Source organism: Salvelinus fontinalis, chromosome 22, assembly GCF_029448725.1.
Source record: "Salvelinus fontinalis isolate EN_2023a chromosome 22, ASM2944872v1, whole genome shotgun sequence".
In the NCBI taxonomy this organism is placed as follows: domain Eukaryota; kingdom Metazoa; phylum Chordata; class Actinopteri; order Salmoniformes; family Salmonidae; genus Salvelinus; species Salvelinus fontinalis.
Window position 1 is genome coordinate 33,019,302 of NC_074686.1, and position 21,052 is coordinate 33,040,353.

Below are 21,052 nucleotides of genomic sequence, written 5' to 3' on the forward strand. Positions count from 1 at the left end.
TAGTTTTATGTTCTCACCGATTTCATCGTCTGGTAAGCAAATTCGTGGCTGTGAGTGGACTTTGAGTAAAAACGCATGTTTATTAATAATATTTCACATATTTTATAGGGCTTTTTTATAATGACTTAATCCAAAAGTATTAAAACGGTGCGCCACTTGGCAGCACAAAAATAACTTCAACTCCCGAAGTCCTTGTCGGTTCACTTCAGGACGACAGGAGCGAGCCCCATAGAATCTCATACAAACTATCGCTCCTCCTCAATCAACCGAATGTTGACGTTTACAACAGGGACTGCAGCCCGCTCCTCTACAGCTTGCTGACAACACGGGCTGGACGAGACTTGAGGGAGAAACGTCTAGTGCAATTCCAGCAAGATAAGGTTGAATGTATCAAATTTAGGAAATGGGCGACAGAAACGACAGAGTCCCCATGATGACAGGCAGGACAAGAAGATCAACCATCGGCCCCACGCCAGCGGGGGGCAATTCGAAACAAGCCAATGGCAACAAGCAGAGCAGCGCAGGGGAAAAAATGCCAAGCCATCCGAGCCACAGCAACGGGAAGGTGAAGAAGGAAAAACAGGTGCACGAGCCGGTTAGGACACCACAGGAGAGGAGCAAAATCTGCGAAAGACTCAGGTAAAGCATGACACAGAAGCATAACCCACGGTAAAGCATAACACACGGCTTTTTGAGCTCACAGACACGTCTTCAATCCCTGATGTCTTCAGTTTTAGCTGCCTATTACTGGTCTTTTGTTATGTTGTTATTTATGTTATATTGAAGGCCTTTGGTATTAACTATAGGTTCCTCATAATGAGGCCAAAGACTAATCAGCCTGGTTCACTTACGCCATGTATGTTCTCTTTGCTTAGCTACGTGTTTGAGAGAAATCTAGGCCACATGTCTATAGGCTACATTTGCAGATCATCTAGCTATTCTGCAGTGAATTTAAATATGCTACACCAGTGAGCTATGGCTGTACACCATTCAGTGATCCTCAATCTTGGTCCTGGCTGTATGACGCACAACAAAGTGTGTTGATTCAACTAATCATCAACTCCTTATTACTGGCTCCTCAGCTGCCATGTCCTCCAGGAGTCCCTGCTCAGCTCAGCCAGTGGATACAGTAACTATAGAGGCATCCTCAACTGGTGTGTGGTCATGCTGGTAAGTGCTAGCCTACCTTCTGTACATAGGAAATTGCACATTTAAATTGTCATCCACTTCTGATTAAGGAAATATGGACATGTACCCACCATATAAATATAATTATGAATCATTCTATTTCAACGGTACACTCAAAAGTATCATAATTTTAAAAAATATATTATTTTTTTTCGGGGGGGTTCTGATGTGATTTAATAAGGAGCAAGCTGCACTTGATGCACCTTTTTTCTTCCAATTATTGATAAGCATGCGCCTATTAAGAAACTGACTGCTAGAACTTAACTGTAGATTGATGAGGAATTGAAAAGCTGTATGGTTGGGTGGGACGATGCAAAAGGAGTTCACAGCTGATTGGCAAACTTACTGTAAATTGAGAAATTGCCGGTCAAATGTCCGGCGCCACATTTTCCGTAACGGAAACCCTGGTGTCTACGTATGCTTATGATTCAACCCTATACGTGTCAGCAACCACTGCAGCCATAAACAAAGAGTTGCAGTCAGGTTTAGAATGGGTGGCCAGTAATAAACTTGTCCTGAACATCTCTAAAACTAAAGCATTGCATATGGTACAAATCATTCCCTACGTTCTAGACCTCAGCTGAATCTGGTAATGAATGGTGTGGCAGTTGTACAAATTGACGAGACTAAATTACTTGGTGTTAACTTGGATTGTAAACTGTCATGGTCAAAACCTATTGATTCAATGGTTGTAAAGATGGGGAGGGATCTGTCTGTGATAAAGAGATGCACTTCGATCCTCTTCACTGTAATTGGAGGGATAATATCAATACTATGCATGCCAGACTTTCCTGGCTAAAAGTAGAGGAGAGACTGACTGCATCACTTATTTTTATAAGCAACATTAATGTATTAAATTCAAAATTGTTTACATAGTCAACTTACATACAGCGCTGACACACACACAAGCGGTCTTTTCACAGTTCCCAAATCCAGGACCAAAAAATCCAGGACAAATTCAAGAAAACGTGCAGTATTATATAGAGCCATGATTGCATGGAACTCACTTCCAGCTCAGATTTCGCAGATGATCAACAAGCCTGGTTTTAAATGGATAACAACACCTCACAGCACAACGCCTCTCACCTATTTGACATAGATATTTTTTGTGTATGTACTGATATGTAGACTGTGTGGGATTGTTTTTAAATGTATGGGGTTCTGTCCTTGTCTTGCTTTTGTCTAGAACATGTCATAATAATGAACATTAATGTGTGGACCTCAGGAAGAGTGGCGCCTGCTTTGCCAACAGCCAATGGGAACCAAATAAACTACCAAATCTAGGCCTGGGATTGTGCCCCTGTTTTGCCACTGAAATCGTCTAGACCTATTTATGCTTAAACCGCTTTCACAGAATAATCACCTGATCTAAAAGGTGTTTTGAAGACAGACATTCAGAAGTAGGCCACTGCTACATTTTCATAAAGCAGGCTGTGCAGAAGCCTCTGGTTGCTCTGTGAACCACCATCACTCCGTTAGTCTGGTCTTTGATCTATTTCAGCTGGAAGCCAGTTGCTGTAGGAGAGGTGCCCTGAGGTTAGAGCCACAGAGATAATACAGTGATGCTGCTGGCAACTGAGCAGCTATATTGGAGCTATTAAAATCAATCTGCATGTACCCATATTGTCTTTTTTAGACTCTGGAACTCAGACTGGAATTATTTGAGTACTGTGTTGAATACTCTTCTGTCAATCAGGGTATTCATTGGCTCTGTGCAGACTCAACTCTGAAGAGCTTTGAGGATGGATGGTTGATTATCTGTCTCTCAGTAGGCCTACATTTCCTCTTTCCTGCCAATAGCTGCAGTTGTTTTGATACCTAGCTGAGAGGCAGACGATCTCAGCTTCTCTTGTGCTGTTGTCTACACAGTGAGAATCATGCATACAGTAGCTACCCGTTGTAGCTCAATGGTGTGGTAATGTCTTTTCAGTGCTGTCTCTCAATAGCAATGGTAAACATTATTTTATCCACGCTACGCCTGTGCACGGCAAACATAAAATGATGATCAGTTTGATAAGAGAATAAGGAACTCGTCCCTTGCCACCTCATATTTTATTATGAGAGAGAAGTGTTATATGAGCTAGGAAGAGACTTGGGGACTTCGGACGAGAGCCGATGCTTCTTGGCCATGTGTTATACAGCTTGCCTCATTCAACTCTCTCACCCACTCACTCACTCCTCGATCACTGTCTTGTCCTTATATCAACTAACTAAAACTTTACATTGTAGCAGTAACAGAAAAGACAGTTAACACCCCTCTCTTAACACTGGCAGATAGACTGTGGTGGGTATTTAACACTAACACATTGAGAGGAGCCTGACAGGAGATCTTACTCTAATCTCTCTACAATGTGTCACTTCACATATTTTAACTCCTTGTACTACTCCACCTGCTTCATGTAGCCTACTGGCGGACATAGGTCAAACAACACAGCCAAGCAAGTTTTCTGACAGGTCCATTAGACAAACCAGAGGTCCATTTTAGTTAGGTTTAATGCGGTCTCTGATGTTTTTGATCAGTCAAGTTTGCACTGTTTAGATAAGCACGGTGCAACCTATGTACACAGTGCAAACACGGTCTGCCTGGTATGCTATGCTGCTGGCATTGTTACAGTAATGGAGTGGGCAATGGGCATTAGCTGTCAGTTGACTTTGCTGGGGAGGCCAGAGCACTCATGACTCCCTTCAAGCGTTTGATTTGTCAGATGATGTGTTACAGTTAATTCTGTCCCCAAGGGGAAGGTCAAGTGAGGACACAGTCTGAGGTGAGCATTTATTTCTTCCTTTTGAGGATAACCATTTTCCTGTTCTCCTTCAAAAGTGTGACTGGAAGTTCAAGGGTATTTTATCGTTTTTCCGACAGAACATCGAATTTCTAACTTGCACGGACAGAGGGGAGGATTTCTTAAATGATAATTACTGAAATGAATACGGACAGAATCCCATGTCTTCTAGCTAAAAATAAACAGCCATTTTATTTCTGTTTGAAGAGAGACCGCTGGAAAAGCTTCCCGTGGTCTTCAAAGCATCTGAGCGAGAAGTCTAATTTCCAAAGCCGGTATTAATCTGTCTTTGAAACATGATCGCTATGCCATTCCCAAGAAATCATCCCTATATTCTTTGTACCCGGTAATGAATAATTATGAAATTCAAGTGGAAAATTGCTGGCAAGAGGGGATATGTGTGCTAGAAAACAGATCTAACAGCGAGGAATGTCCATAGAAATATAATTAATTTGAGTGTGTTTCTATGGGCATGACGTCCACGGTCCTTTTTGCAACAATCCTTTACAGATGGCTTACCACATCGCCATACGTCAGATTCCGCCTGACAAGCGTTGTGTAGTAGTGATGCCATCTGACGTAAGAAAATGGGCTCATCAAGGATATTATTCTGTCACAATAAAGCCCAGTTAGAAATGACTTGTTCCTCTGCATGTGCTGCTTAATGTAGGCCTAACCAGGTTTCTCTTTCTACTAAAGGGCTCCTGGCCTAGCCTCCATCTATCCACTGTATGTAGGCTGTGTCAATAAACCATCAATATTGCAGTTTCCATATTTAACAGGTCATGTACACTATATATACAAAAATATGTGGACCCCTCTTCAAATTTGGCTATTTCAGCCACACCCACTGCTGACGGATGTATAAAAACTAAATTGAGCACACAGCTATGCAATCTCCGTAGATAAACATTGGCAGGAGATTGACCTTACTGAAGTGCTCTAACTTTCAATGTGGCACCATCATAGGATGCCACCTTTCCAACAAGTCAGTTCATCACATTTCTGTCCTGTTAAAGCTGCCCTGGTCAATTTGGAAGTGCTGTTACTGTCAAGTGGAAACGTCTAGGAGCAACAACAGCTCAGCCGCGAAGTGGTAGGCCACACAAGCTCACAGAACGGGACCGCAGAGTGCTGAAGTGTGTAGCGCGTAAAAGTTGCAACACTCACTACCGAGTTCCAACCTGCATCTGGAAGCAACATCAGCACAAGAACTGTTCGTCGGGAGCTTCATGAAATGGGTTTCCATGGGGGAGCAGCCACACACAAGCCTAAGATCAGCATGCGCAATGCCAAGCGTTGGCTGGAGTGGTGTAAGGCTCACCACCATTGGACATTGGCGCAGTGGAAACGCGTTCTCTGAAGTGATGAATCACGCTTCACCATCTGGCAATCCGATGGACGAATCTGTGTTTGTCGGATGCCAGGAGAACACTACCTGCCCCAATGCATATTGCCAACTGTAAAGTTTGGTGGATGAAGAGTGATCTGTGGCTGTTTTTCTTGTTTCGGGCTAGGCCCCAGTGAGGAGAAATCTTAACGCTACAGCATACAATGACACACTCCATGATTCTGTTCTTCTGACTTTGTGGCAACATTTTGGGGAAGGGCCTTTTTTTCTGTTTCAGCATGACAATGCCCCCATGCACAAAGCGAGGTCCATACAGAAATGGTTTGTTGAGATGGGTGTGGAAGTACTTGACCGGTCTGCACAGAGCCCTGATCTCAACCCCATCGGATAACTGTGGGATTAATTGGAACGCTGACTGCGAGCCAGGCCAAATCCATCAGTGCCCGACCTCACTAATGCTCTTGTGGCTGAATGAAAGCAAGTCCCCACAGCAATGTCCCAACATTTTAGTGGAAAGCCTTCCCAGACGAGTGGAGGCTGTTATAGTAGCAAAGGGGGGACCAACCCATGAGATGTTTGACAAGCAGGTGTCCACATACACTACCAAATGTATGTGAGGTTAGGTAGCCAAAGGCTACATGCATAATTGATGCTTAGCTACACTAAATGTATGTGGGCACCTGCTCGTCGAACATCTCATTCGAAAATCATGAGCATTAATATGGAGCATTGCTGCGGGGACTTGCTTCCAGAGTATGTGAGCGGAGTTGAGTGGTCAAATCCCGTTCATCGCTCATGGATCGGTATGCACTCACAGGAAGAAAAAAAACTGCCACTCCACAATTTCGCTGCCCCTCCACAATTTAACCAACACCCATCTATTTTTGTGGCTACCTGGACCAACCATTTGGTTTTGAAGTATTGAAACCAAACCATATGATTTGAATGAAAAGTATTTGAATAAACATGAAAAGGTGAATGTAAGAAGCGCTCACCATTTTAAATAGGCTCCATGTCATATTAAACAGCATAGAAACACTCTAAATAGGTCAGGAGCCAGACAGTCTAAGAAGGCTATATTATTTCAAGGCTATAGCCTACAAATAAACACATTGTGAGTGTGACACACTAGGCTGGTAGGCAGTCAGGGACATTAGGCCCTCAGCATTTAAACAACATTTCTTTGTATTAAATCATTTTATAGCCTTTAAATTCATTTTTGTCTGTGGCTTCAGGCTCATGCGATGATGTCTGGAGAGCCAGCCAGCAGCAGAGAATATCCTCACCGTTCTTGCAGAGCCACTGGGGATGCTAAACACCCTTTTGGCCAGGCTGGGCAGAGATTTTATATATATATATGAGGTTTTTCTACTCTCTGAACAGGTCTCTTGGGGTCTGTTTTTTATTTCACTGGCCTTTTCGGAACGGGTCTTACTATCCTCGAGTCCATTCGGAACGGGTCTCCTTTAAATATGAATAAGTTATGCATGTCGGGTGGGAAAGCGATGGATCCATTTGGGAATGGGTCAAATGTATTAGACCTGTGAAGACCTCGTGTGGGTTGGTCCCCGGGGTTATCTTTTGCCCGACTAGATTGTTGTTATCAGCCTTCACAGAATGAAGATTATTAAGTATGGCTCATATCAACATGGGCCAGTAGACTTTGACCTATCAAGATAGGATTCTATCTCTGGTCCAGACTGGTGTGCGTTCCTCTAACTACTAAACTAACACCCTGGAACAGAAATTACTACTGATCAATGTCTTTTCCTTCATACGATTTTTGTTTGTCTGGATTTTGTCAATACAATAGAGAAGTTAGACATGCTCCGGAACTTTGACGACTACTAAGTATTTGTTTAAACCTCCTGTTTTGGGCTGGATGTGTCAATGTGTAGTTCATACATGCATCATCTATGAGCAGAATTACTGTCTTACCTCAATTAACCATGAAATCCCTAGTAGAATGCAACTTTTTCTGGAAGCTGTGCTGTACCATTTTCCCCCACGTGGGCCAGCACCCTAGCAATTCGAGTTTAACCAATGAGCTTTAGCCCCACGCCATATGAGTCAGAGAGCGAGAGCAATGACGTGGTGCACATATCTGCACATAATGTGATGTAGTATGCCATTTTTAGGGACCACTTTTGGCTCATGAGTGCTACTTTCATAACTACTGGCTAAAAAGTATACAAAAGTACTGGAGAATCCCTTTAATAAGAATGGCATAGCCTAAGCTTACTATCACAGTGTACCTTTGATGTGGACACTCCCATATGATTTCCAATTGATAAAGCACATTAGCGCTGTCTCCAACAACAAAAAATATTGGTTGAAATTGGTCAAATGTTTAAACGTGTATTTTTCCATATATAGACACATTCTATGTTTGAATAAAATCAACTATATGTAGGCTACTGTGCTTGTCTGCTTGAAGCACAGCGATATAAATAATAATTTAAGACACAAATTACTAAAGAGGAGCCTAACCAGAAGACCAAATCCTGACCCTCCTCCACCTGCTGCTAGCCTTTTGCAGATTCTACCTTTTTTAAGCACCTGAAGTTGCTGGGTAATATGCTACACCAGCGGTCGGCAACCTTTTTCATTTGGCATGCCAAGTTATCGTACCATTTCTAGTGATCTGTGTGCCAGTTATGATTTTCATTTGCACATTTTACAGACTTTGTTTACTTATTGTTTGAGGCAAAGAAAAAATGACTTTGAGAAGCTCCACGGTGATGGTGAGTTAAGACAATCAGAAATAGTATCAGATCCCCAAATGGACACATTTTATAGGCCTACATTTGCGCACAGGCCAGGTGTGTGGCAGGGTCTGCAGACAATCACAGATTACAAAGGGAAAACCAGCCACGTCGCGGACAAGTCATGCTCCCAGACAAGCTAAATACGTTCTCCGTGGCCGACATGAGTAAGACATTTAACCGTGTTAACCATCGCAAGGATGTCTGCTCAGACGGCATCCCTAGCCACGTCCTCAGAGCATGCGCAGACCAGCTGGCTGGAGTGTTTACGGACATATTCAGTCTCTCTCCCTATCCCAGTCTGCTGTCCTCACATGCTTCAAGATGTCCACCATTGTTCCTGTTCCCAAGAAAGCAAAGGTAACTTAACTAAATGACTATCGCACCGTAGCACTCACTTCTGTCATCATGAAGTGCTTTGAGGCTAGTTTAGGATCATGTCACCCGAGACCCATTTCAATTTGCTTACCGCTCCAATATATCCACAAACGGTGTATTCGCCATCGCGCTGCACTGTCCTATCCCATCTGGACGAAGAATACCTACATCAGAATACTGTTCATTGACTATAGCTCAGCCTTCAACACCATAGTACCCTCCAAGCTCATCATTAAGCTTGAGGCCCTGGGTCTGAACCCCGCCCCATGCAACTGGGTCCTGGACTTCCTGACGGGCCGCCCCCAGGTGGCGAAGATAGGAAACATCTCCACTCCGCTGATCCTCAACACTGGGGCTCCACAAGGGTGCGTTCTGAGCCCTCTCCTGTACTCCCTGTTCACCCAAGACTGCGTGGCCATGCACGCCTCCAACTCAATCATCAAGTTTGCAGACGACACAACAGTAGGAGGCCTGATTACCAACAATGAGACAGCCTACAGGGAGGAGGTGGTGGCAGGAAAATAACCTCTCCCTCAACGTCAACAAAACGAAGGAGCTGATCGTGGACTTAAAGAAACAGCAGAGGGAGCACGCCCCTATCCACATCGACGGGACAGTAGTGGAGAAGGTGGAAAGTTTCAAGTTCGCCTGCGTACACATCATTGACAATCTGAAATGGTCCACCAACACAGACCGTGTGGTGAAGGAGGCTGAAGAAATTTGGCTTGGCCCCTAAGACCCTCAAACTTTTACAGATGCACAATTGAGAGCATCCTGTCGGGCTGTATCACCGCCTGGTATGGCAACTGCACCGTCTGCATTACCGGAAGCAAACTACCTGCCCTCCAGGACACCTACAGCACCCTATGTCACAGGAAGGGCCAAAAAAGGTGAAGGACAACAACCACCCAAGCCACTGCCTGTTCACCCCGCTATTATCCAGAAGGCGAGGTCAGTACAGGTGCATCAAAGCTGGGACCGAGAGACTGAAAAACAGCTTCTATCTCAAGGCCATCGGACTGTTAAATAGCCATCACTAGGCGGCTTCCACCCGGTTACGTAACCCTGCACCTTAGAGGCTGCTGCCCTATGTACATAGACATGGAATCACTGGTCTTTAATGTTTACATACCGCTTTACTCATCTCATATGTATTTAGTCAATGTCACTCCGACATTGCTCGTCATAATATTTATATATTTCTTAATTTCCTTTTACTTTTAGATTTGTGAATTGTTAGATACTACTGCGCTGTTGGAGCTAGGAACACGCATTTCGAATACACCCGCAATAACATCTGCTAAATAAGTGTATGTGACCAATAACATGTGATTTGATTTGAGGTAGGCCTAGTCTATATGTAATCAAGTGTGTTTGTCCTTTCTCAAGATTGACAGGAGCGCTCCAAACAAAAGACAATTCATAAATTGACAACTCGCAAATGGAATTTAAGTAAACTTTTTCTTAAGTGTAGCCTAGGTTATGCGTTCTGCAAACATGGCCACTCCTCAATGACAATGGTAAGAGTGTAATAATATATTGAATGCATTCAAATAATTTTCCATAACCAAACAAACATTGTAGATTAGAAATGATGGTAAATATACTACTGGTGTGTCATCCCAGCAGACTGCAAAGTCCACTTCGACAGTGCCAAATATATATTTGCCATTGATCGACAAAAAAACTTGGTCTACCAACAGCCTATTAACTAAACAATCGACCGGTCGACTAAATAGGGTCAGCCCTAGAGCACATTTTACAATTATATTGTAATCATTTAACAAACTCTTATCCAGACAGACTTACAGGAACAATTAGGGTTAAGTGCCTTGCTCAAGGGCACATTTTGATTACTGGCCCAACGCTCTTAAGCGCTAGGCTACCTGCCACACACTGATTACAAAATGTCTTCTATTGCAGGTCTTGAGCAATGCACGTCTTTTCCTGGAGAATCTTCTAAAGTAAGTATGTGCAGCTATAGGCACCCCAAATACCTATTAGTCTAGGCGATGTTAAACTTCTATATCATCATTTGTTGATCACTGAGATCCTAACTGTATCTCCCATCACGACTGCAGATCCATTCATTTTGACCACAGCTTCTGTAGTAAACTTCTCATAACTAACTCATTGTGAACAAAAATATCCATCCATGTGATTTTTTTTTTTGTTGTCTCTTTCCCTCCTCTCTCTGATAGATATGGGATATTGGTGGACCCCATCCAAGTTGTTTCACTGTTCTTAAAAGACCCATATAGCTGGCCTGCACCATGCCTTGTCATTGGTATATAGCTTAAATTCGTTTCCTCTTTGGCATTCTAGCTGTATTATTGTGGTGGTTGTACATCTTCCAAAATCTATTTATTTGAATATCTCATTGTCTGGCTTTTGTTGCTTAGCAACCTGAGTCTATACCTGTTTAAAATACCATCAAGTGTTTTTTCACCAAGTGTGGGAAAATGTACTCATTTTGGAACAACATTGTAGCAATATTATACGGCTGTCTCTTGTTGAGTACCAGAGTCTGTGTTTTAATTTTTTTCTCTCCTGCAGTCTCCAACGTGTTCATAATGGCAGCTTTGTACACGGAGCGGAGGCTATCCGTGGTGAGTGTCGTGCCATAATGTCTGGGACTAATGTGAACGATGCACTGTGAAATCTTACTAATCTCTCTCTGTTGCTCGTGAACACAAACATTTCAGACCTCTGTTAGCTGGAAATGTAGGGGAACAGCATTTCAGACCTCTGTTAGCTGGAAATGGAGGGGGGCAGCATTTCAGACCTCTGTTAGCTGGAAATGGAGGGGGGCAGCATTTTCCTCTAATCAAAACCAATGTGGCTCCTCTAGCTAGTTGACAACAAGGGCTGTTCTTTGTGTCTTTGGAAGGTCACTTGTTTTTTTTGTTTTTTTTATAAGGATTATATTGTATTTCACCCCCATAATATTTCTGAAATAGGTCAGTGAAAGACTGACAGGAAAGGTGGGAGGAGAGGGGAAAGAGTGGGCTGGATTCAAACCCACAGCCTCACTGGTACCCACACTCTCACTGGTACACACACTCTTACTGGTACATGTATTCTGGAGGCAGCCGTTTTAGACCACCCCAGTCACACAGAGATCCCAAACATTTTGAATTGTAATCCTGTGCTCAGGCCACTGTCTTAACAATGGTTTTAATTCCTGTTGCCCTGCAGGGCACCATCTCAGAGACGACTGGAACATTCCTTTACTTGGCCAATCTGACTACCCTCCTCTGTTTCCCATCAGCCACTGTGCTCACGCTGACCTCCATGACCCCAGGTGAGATGGCCTGATCGTGATGCTTACACTGCATGGTCAGATACATAGATATAATGTGTCTAGGCTACAGATATTTCTTAATCAAAAAGACTAAAGGCTTTTCTCAGAGCGGATGTATTTAAGAGACACACATAGTTTTGTAAAGCTTGATAATATCAATAATTTTTTTCTTGTCCAGCTGGTGGAGTCTTTGCCCTGGGTGTGTACACCATCCTCTTCATGAAGCTGTACTCCTATAAAGACGTTAACATGTGGTGCAGAGAGATTAGACATACCAAAGCCCGCAACCTGACCCGCTCCCATTCATGTGAGTACTAATGACCAGTAGTACCACTGTGTCTAATTTTAGTCATTTAGCAGACGCTCTTATCCAGAGCGACTTACAAATAGTGCATTCATCTTAAGATAGCTTGGTGAGACAACACATCATATCATGTATATTTTCCCTTAACAAAGTATCGATCAGCAAAGTCAGTGTTAGTAGGAAAAGACAAGTGACCTTTTTTGGGGTGGGGTGCGTCGGGGGCACCGTGGGAGTTATTTAAGATACTCTTCAAAGAGATAGGTTTTTGGAAGATGGTCAGGGACTCCACAATTGGGGTGCCAGTACAGAGAAGAGCTTTGACTGAGCCAAAAGACCAGAGGTGGCAGAACGGAGTGCTCGGGGTGAGGGTTTAAGCATAGCCTGAAAGTAAGGAGGGGCAGGTCCTCTAGGTGCTCCGTAGGCAAGCACCAGGATCTTGAAGGTAATGCAATCTTTGACTGGAAGCCAAGGGAGTGTCCGGAGGAGAATGGTGACGGGGGGGAAAGTAGGAAGGTTGAACACCAGGCAGGCTGTGGCATTCTAGATAAGTTGCAGGGGTTTGATGGCACAAGCGGGGAGCCCAACCACCAGCGAGTTGTAGTAGTCTAGGCGGGAGATGACAAGGGCCTGGATTAGGACCTGCGCCACTTCCTGTGTGAGGAAAGGTTGTACTCTATGGATGTTGTAGAGCATGGACCTGCAGGAGCTAGTCACTGCTTTGATGTTTGCAGAGAAATCACCGGGTGTTGTCCAGGGTCACACCAAGGTTCTTTGCACTCCGGGAGGGGGACGCTGTGGAGTTGTCAACCATGATGGAGAGGTCTTGGAGCGGGCAGGTCTTCCCGGGAGGAAGAGCAGCTCTGTTTTGTTGAGCTTGAAGTGGTGGGCCGACATCCAAGCTGAGATGTCTGCCAGGCACGCAGAGATGTGTTGCCACCTGGGCGTCAGATGGGGGGAAGGAGAAGAGTAGTTAAGTGTCATCCGTATAGCAATGATAGGAGAGACCATGTGAGGATATGACCGAGCCGAGTGACTTGGTGTAAGGAGAAAAGAGGAGAACACTTGGGACACCAGTAGTGAGAGCATGTGGTGCAGACACAGATCCCCTTCACGCTACTGGTAGAGCGACCTGCCAGGTAGGATGCAACCCAGGAGTGTGCAGAGCATGAGATGCCCAGCCCTGAGAGGGTGGAAAGGAGGATCTGATGGTTCAAGGTGTGGAAGGCAGCGGATAGATCTAGGAGGATGAGAACAGAGGAGAGAGAGTCAGCTTTGGCAGTGCAGAGAGGCTCTGTGATACAGAAGAGAACGGTCTCCGTTGAGTGAACCGCCTTGAAGCATGACTGGTTAGGGTCAAGAAGATCACTCTGAGGGAGATAATGAGAGAGTTGGTCAGAGACGCTCATGTGTTTTTGAAAAAATAAATTAGGGATACCGCTCTGTAGTTTGACGTGAAAGGGGTCAAGTGTTGGTTCCTTGAGAAGGAAAGGGACTCTGGCCATATTGAAGTCAGAGGGGATGCAGCCAGTGGTCAAGGATGACTTGATAAGGGAAGTGCGCAATGGGAGGAGGGGAATGGGGTCAAGTGTGGTAGTTCTGTGGGATCAGTGGGCTCAGTAGGCTTAGTGAATGAGTAGCGGATTTCGTCCGCGGAGGCAGGTGGAGGATGGAGAAGTTTCCCAGGGTTGGAGACAGAATATTTCAATTTAGAATGATAGTGGCTTTAGCAGCGGATACTGAGGAAGAGAAGGTAGAGAGAATGTGTGTGGTGGAAGGATGATGGGTACTCTGGTAGTTTTCCTCCATTTCCGCTCAGCTGTCCGCAGCCCTGTTCTGTTAGCACGCAGTGAAGGACTCGGCAATGGAGCGGGAAGGTTGAGACGGCCGGGAGGAAAGGGGACAGTGAGAGTCATAGGATGCGGAAAGGGAGGAGAGTAGGGTGGAAGAGTCAGGAAGGACGAGGATTTAGCAGAAGGGAGAGAGGATAGAAGAGGTGGAAGAGAGAGAGTGAAGATTGCAGCGACACATGACCATCTGGGTAGGGGCTGAGTAGGTAGGGTTGATGGCGAGACATTAAGATGAGGTCAAGCATATTTCCTGCCTTGTGATTGGGGAAAGGGTGAGGTCAAAAGAGGAAAGGAGTCGGTAGGTTAAAGTTGCCCAGTACGATTAGTGGTGAGCCATCGTTGGGAAATTAGCTGATCAAGGTGTCAATGTCATTGTGGGCACCTGGTGGGCGATCGATGACAATAATGTTAAGCTTGAGAGGAGAAGTGACCGTGACTGCTATTTATTTAAGAGAAATGAATAGCCCTGTGCCATTTAAGAGAAATTAATAGCCCTGTGCCACCACTGCGACGACCAGATGCTCTCGGACTATGAGAGAACACATAGTCAGATGACGAGAGAGCAGCTGGAGTAGCAGTGTTCTCTGGGGAAATCCATATCTCCGTCAGGGCCAAAACGTGAAGGCAATATAGGCTGAGATGAACTCAGCATACAGGTTTACCTTCATACTACCTACCTTACTTGCTGTGTGTGTGTGTGTGTGTGTGTGTGTGTGTGTGTGTGCGTAATTAGGGACAAATTCATTTAAGTAAAAGCACAAATAGCCAAAGATGTTATAGAGGTGCTTCGAATTCTACGGCTGCCATCTTTCTACAGTACACCCTCCAGAGGATAACACTCTACCTGGTGACATTATTGGTATTTGTGATCTTTACTCCAGTGCTGCTCGTGTAATTATGTCAACTGAATAGCATCGCCAAATTAGAATGTTGACATACTCACTCTCACACTCACACACAGCTCTGGGTCTTCTCTCAATTTGCGCCCTCTCGATAACACGGATGCTGGCTGAGATCTGATTGGCTATCCCAGGATAATTACACTGACCTCTCCAAAATGCGTGTGATGTGAGGAGAAATAGACGGGTATTTAATTAGCTGTATGACTCATTGCTGTATGAGTAACTTCTGTGACCTGTTTCTTTGGCTGGGCTGTTGTTTACTGCGAAAAGCTTTCAACGTTTGTTTAAATATGTATATTTTGCCCCCTGAATAAATACGAACACACACAGATGATTAGATGCACCCTCAGGTATGCAGCAATGTCACACTTTCTGAAAAGTTACTGTTCTGCCATCGCCATCTATTGGTTGAATAGAAGTACTGCTGTCAGAAATAATATTTTTTTTTCATCCACACTTTCTATGCCCTCATAGGTCCATCTGTGGCCCAGTCAAATGGATCAGCTGTACATGCTCATGTGTCCTACCCTGGGAATCTCACATACAGAGGTTAGAACAGAAAGAGATGCAGAACATAATGACTAGTAGCTAGTTGCAATGTACAGTTGAATTTTTTTTAAATCCATAAATCCAAATAAACTATTTTTACGTACAAAATTCTTATTTGAAAAGACAATGTGTAAGATGAATTAATGTATTGTGTGTTTCACTGTCCTCCCTCCACAGATATCTATTACTTTGTGTTTGCCCCAACACTCTGCTATGAGCTGAACTTCCCCCGGTCACCACGGATACGCAAGAGCTTCCTGTTGAGGAGACTCTTTGAGATGGTGAGGTCAAAGATCATATCAGGAAAACAGAGCTGTGCTATTTACATGCACCCTAAATAATACACACTGCGATCATGAAAACATATTTTAAAGGTCCAATTCGCAGTTAAAGCATTTTTCCCCACAACTATTTCAGTAAAAAGCTGAGGCATGGGACTGGAGATATGTAATCACTCTCAAATTCATAGATGGAGCTATGGATGCAAGAACGGACCATCCATGTTATTTTTTTGACCATGTTTTGAGGCTATGCAGTGTTTGTTTGCATTCACTTTGTTTACAAACATTGGACTAAAACAAACTAATCTCATGAGTCATTTATTAAGTTACATCTGTCAAGAATAATGGGTGCATATCATAAATTCAAAAAATGTATGTAGCAACTGCTGATTGCCCCTTAATACATTTTAAAGATGTGGTGTCATCTAAAATCTTTTCCAGCTTTTCTTCATACAGTTACTGATTGGATTGGTACAACAGGTATGTTCATTATGTGTTATCCATACTGACATTATCTTTGTTGCGATTTGGTGTATTTTCACTCATCAAACCAGATTTAAGTGATTTTGATTTAAAGGGTCACTTATGTTAACCATGCACTAATCTAGATGTTTTGTTTTTTCAGTGGATAGTGCCGACGATTCAGAATTCCATGAAACCATTCCAGGTAAATATTAACATCTGTCTGTTGGACTTCTGTCTATTCAACTGCTCCATTCCTTTGTGCTTAGGGGTGACTTAGTTTCATGTACCCTCTATGGCAGGATATGGACTTTTCCAGAATGATGGAGCGCATGTTAAAACTGGCTGTGAGTACAAATACAGACCACATAACTTAAACCCATTTCTCTGTTAGGGCTGTCCCTGCCCCCCCAAAAAATCTGAAATTGACAGAAAGTTGATTTTTTTTTTTTTTTTTTTTTTTTTTTCTCTCATAAATAGACTGTTTTAATAAAATCAACTACACTGAACAAAAATGTAAAGTGTTGGTCCCATGTTTCATGAGCTGAAATTTTAAAAAAATCCCAGAAATGTTCTACACGCACCAAAAGCGTATTTCTCTCAAATTTTGTGCACAAATTTGTTAACACCCTTGTTAGTGAGCATTTCTCCTTTGCCAAGATATTCCATCCACCTGACAGGTGTGGCATATCAAGAAGCTGATTAAACAGCATGATCACAGGTGCACCTTGTGCTGGGAACAATAAAAGGTAACTTTAACATGTGCAGTTGTCACACAATGCCACAGATGTCTCAAGTTTTGAGGGAGTGTGCAATTGGCATGCTGACTGGAGGAATGTCCACCAGAGAATTTCTGAGGAGTATTTCTGTCTGTAATAAAGCCCTTTTGTGGGGGAAAACTCATTCTGATTGGGTGGGCCTATGCCTTCCAAGGCCCACTCATGGCTGCACCCCTGCCCAGTCATGTGAAATACATAGATTAGGGCCTAATTCATTTATTTCAATTGACAAATTTCCTAATATAAACTAACTCAGTAAAGTCTTTGAAAATGTTGCATGTTGTGTTTATATTTTTGTTCAGTATATATGTACTGAGTTTTACTGATGCTTTAAGGACACTATTTGATGAAGTAAGATACACACATGTGTTATTTCATAGTTTGTGTCTTATTTTATCAAACATATTTCATCAAATATATAAATATATTTAACACATACATACAGTACCAGTCAAAAGTGTGGACACACCTACTCATTCAAGGGTTTTTATTTTTACTATTTTCTACATAAAAGTGAAGACATCAAAACTATGAAATAACACATATGGAATCATGTAGTAACCAAGAGTGTGCAAAGCTGTCAAAGGAAAAGGGTGGCTACTCTGAAGAATCTCAAATAAAATATTTGATTACTACATGATTCCATGTGTTATTTCATAGCTTTGATTTCTTCACTATTATTCTACAATGTAGAAAATAGTAAAAATAAAGAAAAACCCTTGAATGAGTAGGTGTCTAAACTTTTGACTGGTACTGTATGTACATAATCCTTAATGTCCAGACTGTCTAATGGCACAAGGCTTCCTCTCCTCTCCCCTCTACCCCAACAGGTTCCCAATCATTTAATCTGGCTCATCTTTTTCTATTGGTTTTTCCACTCTTCCATGAACTTCGTAGCTGAGCTGATGCAGTTTGGAGACAGGGAGTTTTACCGGGACTGGTGGTAAGTGGATGTTGATTTCCAGTTAGCCTTGTCTTTGTTTTTAGTTTGTTATTCGTGCAGTGATACCATGTGAATTGCACCATCTGTTTGGGTTACATGTAGTGATAGATGTCATGCTAAAATAGCTTAGTCAACACATATTTGTTTTACTTCAAGAGCGAGGCTGCCCTGCACATCCTTTCCCTTCATGTCATATACAGTTGCAACTGTCTTTCTGAGCCAGTCACATGTTGTTTTGTAGGAACTCTGAGACGGTCACTTACTTCTGGTCTAACTGGAACATTCCTGTGCACAAGTGGTGCCTCCGGTGAGTAGGAGTGGAAGAAATAACATTGATTGGAACAATACCACCACCTACAGCACTGACTTTATGGCTGTGTGTGTTCACTAAGTGCCGTAACCTTCTGTGACATTATAACGGATGGTTTTAAGATCTACTGTAAAGTACACTCTTGGTTACTGTCTATAGTTCCAAACTAATAAATCATTTATTTTCATCATCCGTTCTCCACAGCCACTTTTACAAGCCCATCATGAGGAGGGGAGCGAATAAGTGGGTCGCCCAGACGGCCGTCTTCCTGGTCTCCGCCTTCTTTCACGAGGTTCGTGTGGGTGGCTGCCATCGAACACTGACTCATGGGTTCACACTTGACTTACCTGATTTTACATGTCAGTGTTAAAGGCTGCACTGTGCAATAATCCTCCTCCCTCTCTTTCAGTACTTGGTGAGCGTTCCTCTGAAAATGTTCAGACTGTGGGCGTTTATGGGCATGATGTCTCAGGTCAGACAACCTTTTCATTATCAAACAGTGGATTTGGGTGACATGGTCCTCTGTTAATGGTTACACACACAGGTTTTTAAAGTATCTGGCTTTAGAGTTCAGTGTTAAAGGACGGTTTCCCCCTAAAACTGACCTTTTCAGATTCCACTCGCCTGGTTTGTCGGCCGCTTCCTGAGAGGTAACCATGGCAACGCCGCAGTCTGGATCTCGCTCATCATTGGCCAGCCCGTCGCCGTGCTGATGTATGTCCACGACTACTACGTAATACATTACATGTCACAATCATGAACAGTTGGTCGCAAGCAGAGGAGCAATACATTATACTAAAGGACAAATTGAATGTCAAATGTTTACTTTGAAAGGGAAATCTAAATGAATCTTGACTGAATAGTAAGAATGTTACACTAAGTAAATAGTTTGGCCTCCAGAAACCATTTCTCTAATGCACTTATACATCAGAGAGACTTGGATCCCGTCCTATCATTGCTGTGAAACACTGCCCTGACAACTAGAGAACATTTGTAGGCCTTTTCTCTGTTTCTTACTTAGTCTACAACTATGATCAATGCAGACATTCCTATAGATAAACCGTACTATCGGTGTGCTGCTTTTTCTCATGCGTTTGACACGTCTTTTTTGCCTTTTGATTAAATGATCCGAGTATTTTTATTTGAAGTTGTGTGAACTCATGTGGCTGCAGTAATAACCAGTCACATGTATTGTGCATAAGTCAAGCCAAATCTGTTATTACACTTGTGAAACTGTAATGTGTTTGCACTACAATGCATGCTGTTTGCTAATAAATAGACACTTTTTTTTTATGCTATAATCTTTGTAAATTATATAAATGGAACTGGTGGAGTTGCACATGCAGCTAAGAAAAATATGGAAATGTCTGTTCTACTCCATTACAACCAACTAATTGCAGCATTACCACAAATGGAAGAGGCAAGTAGAAGGGGGAGAAAGTAAGGAACTTGTCTGTCGGCGCTGCATTAAAGACAAATTGGTTAAAGAAAATAGTGGTAAACAAAGTATACCAGTTTCATTTTAAGGACCAAGAGAAATTTACAGCTGTGCCATATATTGCAAAATAGCTAGGAAGAGATTTAATGTACTGATTCCATGGCACATGGTTTATGAACTGATACTTAACTTTGTTTTTCAATTAAAATGATTATACAAAATTCTTGCAACCAATAGAATGTTATATAGGGGATACAACCATCCCAGCTGTGCATATTTTGCTGCGAAGAGACAATCATTTGTTTTGGTACTGTCTATGTAGCTTGTTTTTGGTCGCAGGTTCAGGAATGGCTGAAATTGCAACATTTACCTGGAGTTAACTCTGCAAATAGCACTGCTGGGTGATTTAAAGTCAGTCAAATTGATCAATAATAACACTTAGCAAAAAATGTATTTCATTTACAATCTGTAGAACCTGAATAGAAAGGTTCAGAACTTTGAAACAGCACAGTTAAAATAAACTGGATGGTGAGATAGCTGGGAGGGGGGGACTAAACAAACGAGTGTAGAAGCCTAAACATTGTTGTCCATTAGTTTCCTCCAATAAGGGGCGGTAGAGTTAGGGGGGAAATAAATAGATGGATGATGCAGACAATTACTGACAGAAACCACAATCTGCAATAAAGCTTATATACCCCGCCCCCCAAAAAATGTATGAGTGCTCTTAAGCTCAATGTATTGTAAAATAAGATGTTTTATATGCCAATATTGCCATCCTATTAAAAAGATGCTGGTGATCCAAACAGTAATAACCATATTGTGTTGTACCAAACATACAGTATGCATTTATCCCTTTACTCCATTCCAGACCTTCTGCACTTCAGTGATCCTGTGTTTTGTCACTAGTATACTGGAACTGTGGTCTAGTTAGCCCTCAACCCTTCATGTTCAGTAGGACAGTCTATACATGCCTTTTTTCTTCAGCAAATTGCCAACTCATTCATGCCCGTGTGCCTGACATCTCTACATGAGCCACATAAACCAAATTCAGCCTGTATTCTCACTTCAGAGAAACTAAAGTGCTTAGTTTCTATTGTCATGTATTGTAGAAAATAAGTATTAGTCGAGTTCGGTTTTAATTCTTTCTTTACACTTTTCATTCAGGAAGTTTGCTCATTCACAATATCAAGATTAGTGTATGGGCAGGTGAGGTATTTTCAAAATGTGATGTTTGTTTATACTGTAGTAACTCAAAGATCTATTTTAAGCCCCCAATCTAGTGGGTGATATGTTAGTAGAACCTTGAATACCAGTGTGAAGTCAGATAGGATTGCATATGTAGGTGAGAGGGTAGATTGTTTTCTATGAAATAAAATCCTGCCTGTGGAACTGTAACCTGACTACTTGATTTCTTGTACATAATGTAATAACTATGTCCAGTGTTGTCAATTACATTTGTGTTGCACAA

General features: G+C 42.7%; 1 protein-coding gene across 2 annotated transcripts; it reads left to right on the forward strand.

The window, feature by feature from the left end:
• The first annotated feature begins 25 nt into the window (after nucleotides 1–25).
• LOC129820220 (diacylglycerol O-acyltransferase 1-like) lies at nucleotides 26–20,979 on the forward strand. 2 transcript variants are annotated; one of them, XM_055877232.1, is made up of 17 exons: nucleotides 26–639; nucleotides 1,083–1,170; nucleotides 10,389–10,429; nucleotides 10,667–10,752; nucleotides 11,022–11,074; nucleotides 11,664–11,769; nucleotides 11,948–12,076; nucleotides 15,297–15,371; nucleotides 15,549–15,652; nucleotides 16,094–16,132; nucleotides 16,278–16,319; nucleotides 16,395–16,461; nucleotides 17,791–17,836; nucleotides 18,078–18,143; nucleotides 18,351–18,438; nucleotides 18,556–18,618; nucleotides 18,760–20,979. In XM_055877232.1, exons 1-17 carry the CDS (start codon nucleotides 404–406, stop codon nucleotides 18,904–18,906), a joined length of 1,476 nt encoding a protein of 491 aa, XP_055733207.1. In that variant the 5' UTR covers nucleotides 26–403; the 3' UTR covers nucleotides 18,907–20,979. The 2 variants fall into 2 exon arrangements, with proteins under 2 accessions (XP_055733207.1, XP_055733206.1); XM_055877231.1 differs by having other exon boundaries at nucleotides 28–639; nucleotides 16,417–16,461; nucleotides 17,724–17,836.
• The last annotated feature ends 73 nt before the right edge of the window (nucleotides 20,980–21,052 follow it).

Coding starts and splice junctions, on each gene's coding strand:
- LOC129820220 (XM_055877231.1), top strand. CDS start 404: ATGGGCGACAGAAACGACAGAGTCCCCATGATGACAGGCAGGACAAGA. Junction 11,075..11,663: donor CGGAGCGGAGGCTATCCGTG/GTGAGTGTCGTG, acceptor GTTGCCCTGCAG/GGCACCATCTCAGAGACGAC. Junction 15,372..15,548: donor TGGGAATCTCACATACAGAG/GTTAGAACAGAA, acceptor CTCCCTCCACAG/ATATCTATTACTTTGTGTTT.